Raw genomic sequence first — 8,533 nt, 5'->3', positions numbered from 1 at the left:
TGGAAAATAAATAATCCAGTGAATGAATGGGCAGAAAACATGAATAGACGCTTCTCTAAGGAACACATCCAGATGGCCAACAGACACATGAAAAGATGCTCAATGTTGCTCCTCATCAGGGAAATACAAATCAAAGCCACACTCAGATACCACCTCATGCCAATCAGAGTGGCTAAAATGAACAAATCAGGAGACTATAGATGCTGGTAAGGATGTGCAGAAACGGGAACCCTCTTGCACTGTTGGTGGGAATGCCAACTGGTGCAGCTGCTCTGGAAAACAGTGTGGAGATTCCTCAAAAAATTAAAAACAGACCTACCCTATTACCTAGCAATAGCACTGCTAGGAATTTACCCAAGGGACACAGGAGTGCTGATGCATAGGGGCACTTGTACCCCAGTGTTTATAGTAGCACTTTCAACAATAGCCAAATTATGGAAAAGGGCTAAATATCCATCAAACTATGAATGGAAAAAGAAGATGTGGTCTATACATACAGTGGAATACTAAGTGACAATGAGAAATAATTAAATATGGCCTTTTGTAGCAACATGGATGGAACTGGAGAGTGTTATATTAAGTGAAATAAGTCATACAGAGAAAGACAGATACCATATTTTTTCACTCATATGCGGATCCTGAGAAACTTAACAGAAGACCATGGGGGAGGGGAAGGAAAAAAAAGTTAGAGAGGGAGGGAGCCAAACCATAAGAGACCCTTAAATACTAAGAACAAACTTAGGGTTGATGGGGTGTGTGAAGGAAGGGAGGGTGGGTGATGGGTATTGAGGAGGGCACCTGTTGGGATGAGCACTAGGTGTTGTACAGAAACCAATTTGACAATAAATTTCATATTAAAATAAATAAATAACTAAACATTTGAAAAAATAAAATAAATAAAATCAATGTTTTGAGATAAAAAGTAAAGTGTTTTATTTCTTCAAAAATAAATAAACATTTTAACAAATAAAAATAAAATAATAATTATGAATTATGAGGATCTGACCTGAATTTTAACTATTCTCCACAAGGCAGAAGAGGGTGCACTTGTCAGCTCAAATTCCTTGGAACTAACTAACTTGTGGGTGGGGGGAAGGGATTTTTGACAAAGAGGAATGCACTGACATGGTACCTTTTTGTGCTTTGGGTAATGAGTCACTCACTGAGTATCTGAAAATTTGGTTACTGGAGTGGCCTATTTCACACCCAGTACAGTTTGGATAGGGTCCAATCTTCATTCTTGCATAAAGGAAAGCACATCCAAGCCCACACCAATCACATCAGGCCATACATTTGTTTGTTTTGTTTGTTTGTTTGTTTGTTTATTATTGTAACAAGCACATGCAATTAGCCAACAGCCTATTTCCCAATTACTTCTGTTGGGTCCACAACTTTCCCCAGAAAGAGGATGCTCCTGGTGCTTTTCTCCAAAAGCAATAACAGAAAGGATCTATCAAATTGGATGATAGGGTGAAGGAGAGTTATCTCAGGCTGATCCAGGATTCTGACTTCGGGGACAACTACAGCTTCAGTTCCCTTTTCACCAATGTGCAGCACAGCCTTGTGGACAGCCTGTGGGGAAGGGGGGCAACAAACACTGCTGATCCCAAGTAACAGAAAATGTCTTTGGAACAGTTTGGAAGCAAGAAAGGAAAGGGAAAGGCAGAGTTACCCCTTTATCACACTGTTGATGGTGCTTGAATATGAAGGCTAATTGGATAAGTATAGTTAATGAATCTGGTGGTTTTAGAGCTGGCTGTCAGGGAGCCACCTCTTTTTCCATGGCTTTCTGCCTCTAGAAATCACTTCTTATGGTTTCCTCTTCCACTGCCTCCTCTTCCAGAACTCTATCTCACCAGAATTAATTCTTATCATTAATTTCTTCTATCAGAATAGTTTTAGGACATGAAGGTCAGGAATGAAAGTAACTGTCACAGTGACTTGTTTGGGTGTAATGAGAATGACTCTGGAGTGAATCTGGCATAGGAAGAATCATTCTTCCTCTCTGGTTTTAAGAATCATCATTAATAAAATGAGATAATTGAATTAAATGACTTTCAATGGTCTTTCCAGCTGATACCTTCAAGGGACTCCACTCTACCAACTTACATTGGAAAGTTGCAGACCACTGTCCCCTGTGAGTCCAAGAAAATTGGCATTATCAGCAAAGGCATCCTGGATGCCCATATTCAGAGGGATGGCTCCAAGGTCATATGTGGCAGAAATGGAAAACTTTGGAACAAACAAGTCAATCCACCTGTGGGGGGAAGGGAGAGGTAACACATGGCTATCAGCACACCAAGCTCCTCATTCCCTTCCTATGTCTGACACCATTGTATTATATTAGGATATGCTCCTCCCTTAGGTATTGTCAACTGTTGTTATTCAGGTCAATACATGGTTTCAAAATCTTAGAAGTTACCCTGGAATAAATGAGCTCTGGTTCAGCCAATGTTGGACTACAGCACTGGAAGTAGGAAGATGTGACTCATTTATAATCAAAAAGAAACATCTCTGGGGTGTTGGACAACTTTGGGGAGCCAATGGCATAAATGTCAATTGGTAGCACCTGGAAATTTTCATGGTTTTCCCTTTAGTACTCCCAACCCAGTCTGGCTTCCCACCTACTTCTTTGTTTTAATTTTTTTATGTTTATTTATTTTTGAGACAGAGACAGAGCATGAGCAGGGAAGGGGCAGAGAAAGAGGGAGACACAGAATCGAAAGCAGGCTCCAGGCTCTGAGCTGTTAGTACAGAGCCCGATGCGGGGCTCAAACTCATGAGCTGTGAGATCATGACCCGAGCTGAAGTCGAACACTTAAGCAACTGAGCCACCCAGGTGCCTCCCCCCACCTACTTCTTAATGTCAAAATCCTACCCACCCTCTAAGCTCTAGCTGGTTTCTGGGAAAACATCAATTTACTAGCTAACTGGCTTTGGAGAGTTTATTTTCTCTTTCTAGTCCTGACTCCTCATTTGAAAATTCCTATGATATTATCTCCTTTGCAGGTTTGTTGATGTGCTTAAATTAAATGAAGTATGAAAGTGCTTGGTAAAAGGACTGACAGAGTATGATCTAGGTATACTTTTGTAGTCATCCCACAGCTGTTAAGTGGTTCAGGGTAAGTCTTCTACCTCTGGGTTTCTGTTGAATTCTGTTTCACCTGTAAGATTATGCCCACCCTCTACTTCTCACATCATCTAAGATGTTTACCCCTTCTGCAGCAAATGGTTCCACTTCTTCAGTGTTTCAGATGGCATGGCCCCTTCTACCCACTCCGCCTGACCCTCCTTGGGAAGGACAAAGAGTGCCAGGGCATTCTTGCTGTAGTCCATTTGAAGCACTGTGCAGTTCAGCTCTGTATCCACCAGGTGATAGTATTGTTCCATCTGGTGCATCATGGGCACTTGCACTATTGTGTTCTTGTCCACTGAGAAGCTGGAGCCCTCTTCTGTCTTGGATGGATCAAAAGGATTTTCCCACTGGGCTTAAAATACAGAAAGAAAAGAGTTCTTTTTATAAACCAGTACTAATGCCAATGTGACTTTTTACATCAGTCATCTTATCTGGTACTTAAGACCACCACATAGGTAAGTACCTATTGTCAACCAGTTTTACAAGTGATTAACTGAGGACCAGGGAGAGAAAGTGACTTTACATGGTCTCCCAGCTAGCCCATGGCAGAACCAGGAGTCACACCCAGGGCTGTTGGACTCCATGCTCAACAGCTGTTCAACCTGTGTTCAAAAACACTATACTTACACTAAACCCATGAGACCCACAGTTTCTTCTTCTGTAAAAAGGTATAAGCACATCCAACACACAGGGTGAAATGAGACAACAGATCTGTTCTGCCATTTTATCTGTCTATAAGTGTGTGGTTTGTGGCCAAGAATTGTTCACTCCTCCACCAAATGTGGCTGACATGTGCTGTAGAACCAGGAGAAATCATTTGGGCACAGACCTTCAGAAAAGAGTCACATGTTTCTTATTGTTACAAGCACGAGCTTTAGAATCAGACAAACCTGGGTGGGAGTACCAACTCTGAAACTCATTAACTGTGAACTTAGGCCCTTTTAATGATTAGATGAGACAGTGTGTGCAAACCATACATGTAGCATGGTGCTTGGCACATAGTGGGTGCATTGTACATGACAGAAATATTTATGTAACATGTCCAAGAATGCACAGCAAGTGAGGGTCACAGTATGGTTTAAACCCAAGTCTATTTACCTTCTAAGTACAAGTTTGTCCAACTTCACCAGATCTTTTGGAAACCATGATTTTCTAGCTAGAGGTGAGCACGATGTTCATACCATTGTCACTCACCTCTCTGAAACTACCCTTTCCCTAGAAATTTCCTGAGTTCATCCACAGAGCTATGTGTCCCTCCTGGAAGATCCAAAACTACACACAGCCATGTCCAGTGGAGCAGGTCACTGTGATATGTGGCACACCTACTGATGCTAGTGAGAAGAGACCATGAGCTCTCCAGAGTGCCCCACCAGATTATTGGAACACTGACCTACAAATGCAAATCTCAGAGACTTACCTTTAAAGTGAATATAGTTCACCAGGACCATGATGGTGTTTGGTTTGAGGTCTTCAATGAGGCCTACAACTTTCCCTTTGGTTTGCTTCCCCACATGACTGTTGATCTCCTTCTGGGCTGCAGAAACATTGGAGAAGTCGGTGGAAAAGACCTCAGTCTCATAGAGGCTCTTGACATCATCCAAAAACTGTGCAAGTGGCTTCAGCTGCTTCCCAATGAATTCCCCACTTGTAATTCTAATTCCTTCTTTGGAAAATTCAATGAACAGATCAGGTGCCAGAAGCCCTGCTGGATCTCTGCCATTGGGATGTCTGTGAGGTTAAACCCCAAGCTGTCGATGATTTGAGTTTGGGTGTTGTGGCAGGCCCCAAGGCAGAGCATGGCCAAAGCTGCAGAAATGCTCACAGGGGAAAAGAAGGTGTTCTGATCTGGGGTCTCCACAGTGAACCTCAGGTACAGGTTAAATGCAAAGTCGGCATGGATGGATGACATCTTATAAAAAGTGGCATTTTGTTGGGAGGAATTGCAGGTGGTTAATTTGCTTTCAGATCTGTTAGGTGGTGCACAGTGAAGCCCAAGTACCAAGAGCACCAGACAGAGGAACAGTGGCATTTTGGAAGGAAGGTAATCTATAAGAGATGAGGTGAGAGAACCATTGGGGGATCTTAGCTGGATGAAAACTCTGATCCAGAAACATAATTGCCCATTATAATTAGTAAAACAATAGAAAATATTTAATGGTGTGCTCACCAGGGACTGTGTGGAGGCCTATCTCCTCTGAAAAACTGAAGACCCATCTAATAGGGACAAGGAGTAGAAAAAGTGGCTTTCTGGAGCCATAAATGGCATGGGCTGTCTTTCAAATGTAATAGCAACATATAAAAACTCTGTGAGTAAATTACATTTATGAAAATTAAATTATTTTTTATTTCATCCAGAGGCAGCCTTTTACAGAGGGAGGCATCTTGATAAAACTAGCAAAACCTCTCTGTTATTTTTTGTAGATTAGAATTTTAGATAATTTGGTATTTTTCTTAAGATAAACTCTTTAAGAGATGAGATGAGAGAACATCTGTACTTTCCTTTGGATAACAGACAAAGGAGAATAATTTTCACAAGATATATTTAGTTCGGTGGAAGGTTTATGGAGCCATGTACAAGGTCATGAGCTGAAATTAAAGCATTCATGCAATGCACAGAAGCCACAGAACTATTTTCAAACAACAGAAAGATGAAAGTATAACTTTTTGCATTTTTAAATTTTTTTTAAATGTTTACTTATTTTTGACAGAGAGAGAGAGAGACAGAGCATGAGCAGGGGAGGGGCAGAGAGAGAGAGAGTCAGAATCCGAAGCAGGTTCCAGGCTCTGAGCTGTCAGCACAGAGCCGGACGTGGGGCTCGAACTCACAGACCACGAGATCATGACTTGAGCTGAAGTCGGACGCTCAACCGACTGAGCCATCCAAGCACCTCTAACTTTTTGCATTTTAGATCTCTCTCACCATCAGTATTATCTAAAGAGTCATTTCTAAATTACAAGGCATCTCAACATTATTATTCTTATAGTCATTCATGGTTTTTTTATTATTAGAAAAGAGCCAGAAAATATGATGTAATATTCTCTGAACCTGGAAGGGTACAAGGCTGTGGAGTAAGAGATTTGGCTGTGGAATCCAGTAACCATGGACATAAGTGATCAGAAGGAAAAGATCAGGAGTCATTACTCAGTCCTCTATTCTCTTCCTGAGTGATCTCATCCACTCCTAGGAATTCACCTGTCACCACACAAAACTATATACTGTAGTACAGATGACTATTCTGTGTTACCAGACAATTGTCCAACTGCCTAGTGGATATAGCCACTAGAATGTTCCACACATATCTCAGTTTCAATTTGGAAATCTCAAAGTTTCCAAAGGTAAACACATCATCTCCCTAGCTCTCAAACGTGCTCCTTCATCTTCATTCTACAGCACTATCTACTGAGACTCCCATGCCAGAAACCCAGGAGTCATCCTAGGACCTTCCTTCATTATCTTTCCCTATATCTATTGAGTAGTAATTCCCTATGAGTACTACATTCTAAATGTCTCTGAAAATAGCTCCTTTCTCCTGCCACTGTCTCAATTCATGGCCTGAACTACTTGACAAGCTCCTAGAAGGTCACACTATCTCCAGTTTCTTCCACCCCAACCCCCTGCCCAACACCTCTATCCAATCTCTCCATGTCACCAGAGTCTTCTTTCTGTAAAAGTTGCAGAAGGTGGTAGGAGGTCAATTATCAGATGGTCACACTTAGACCTTGGTCTCTTGAGCTAGGAATTTGGAGCCCAAAGTGATCTGGGAGTCTGAATAGCAGATAGAGATGTCCAAAGTTCCCAAAGAGAGAGAAAAAAAATACTTACAGTACATGTCCAAGAAGCTACTTGCATCCCTCAGAAAGCAAAATCTTTCCATCTTTATAACATTGCAAAAGTAGATCACTCTTAGTTACTCATTAACCCCAGCGTTAACTCTGAGATGATATGTTCAAAGCTGACGCACAAAATCAAGGCCAAAAGGAACAAAGTAAAAAATGATAAAGATAGAACTTTGAATGATTGCTTTAGCTGCCAAATCCTTCATCTATAACAAAAGAAAAGGGTAATTGTCAGAGCTGATAGGTCTAGTTTCATGTTAGAAAATGTGTCTTTTCAGCAGCCAGGATGAAGACCATGAGCAAAAATGCCAAGAGGCAGAAGAATAAAGACTGTGTATGCATCAGGGCCAAACAGTGCTGGGATTTGCAACCTTTTGAGGGAAAGGTACATACAGGCAGAGGCTGGATGAGCCTCTCTAACAGTTGCTATAGAAATTATTTCTGCTTATGAAGGGGAAAAAAAGAGTTGCAGAGAGGGAGGGAGGCAAACCATAAGAGACTTAAATACTGAGAACAAACTGAGGGTTGATGTGTGGGGGAGAGGGAAAAGTGGGTTATGGGCATTGAGGAGGACACTTGTTGGAATGAACACTGGGTTTTGTATGGAAACCAATTTGACAATAAATTATATTAAAAAAATAAACTCACCTTGCAAAAAAAAGAAATTATGCATTGGCATGGAGGAGATGATGTAAAAAGTAGCTTCCAACTCTAGACTTCTGATGCTACACACATCTATGTCCGTTCAGGTGAAACCGGTTTTATCCTCTGGTCACTAAAATCCTCTGTGCCATATCCTGGGTCACAGGACTAAAACAGGATGCAGAAGGAGCCAAGGAGAGTGGAATCAAAGATTTCACTCTCCAGTATTAACTGTGAACTGACCTGTGTGTTGCAAAGAAGCAGTGGAAGCAAAAACCACTGGAACTCAGTAAGGAGACCTGAATTCCCCCTTGCCTATGAGAGTTTCTAGGTCTAGTACTAGTAGTACTAGCAGCAGCAGCAGCAGCAGCAGAAGTGACAACAGCAACTCCTACTTACAGAGTATTTGCCATATGCAGGGCATGATGTGAAGCATCTAACTCCAGACACTATTTCAGGACTACATTAAGGATGTGCACATGTTAAGTGAGGGTTGGGGGTTAAGGGAACAGAGGTTAGTTTGAGATAAGCCTAGATCACAGTCTGTGGGGGAACATGGAAGCCAGGTTAAACAGTACAGACTTTACATTGAAGGCATTAAAAAGCCACTAGAGGATTTTGAAAAGGCAGTGATTAGATAGAGGATTATTATGCTGTAACATTGTTTCTTATCAAAAATAGACAGAGCTCCTACTATGTGAAAAGTACCACACTCAGCATTGAGGTTTCAGAGTTACATGCTAAATACCAGCCCTGAACTCAAGGGATCTTTCTAACTACCCATATGAAAAGGCACACCTCACATATGGGATGGTCATAGGTTCATGTGTTCCACAGCAAGACAGTGAAAAGCTCAGATCTCCTGACACTGAGTTCAGTCCATGATCACTTCTGGTATAAACACATTATGCTCAACTA

The 8,533-nt window shown here is 41.5% G+C and overlaps 1 protein-coding gene across 1 annotated transcript; it reads right to left on the bottom strand.

The window, feature by feature from the left end:
- Positions 1-1,359: 1,359 nt before the first annotated feature.
- On the bottom strand, positions 1,360-5,165 carry SERPINA7 (serpin family A member 7). The gene is given in 5 exon segments (XM_019431768.2): positions 1,360-1,572; positions 2,110-2,257; positions 3,215-3,488; positions 4,554-4,775; positions 4,778-5,165. Coding segments are annotated over 5 exon segments (1,245 nt in total).
- Positions 5,166-8,533: the final 3,368 nt, after the last annotated feature.

This window comes from Panthera pardus, unplaced genomic scaffold (assembly GCF_024362965.1).
Source record: "Panthera pardus isolate Hobbes unplaced genomic scaffold, ASM2436296v1 HiC_scaffold_27, whole genome shotgun sequence".
Lineage (NCBI taxonomy): Eukaryota > Metazoa > Chordata > Mammalia > Carnivora > Felidae > Panthera > Panthera pardus.
This window is presented reverse-complemented; position numbering and strand designations above follow the sequence as displayed.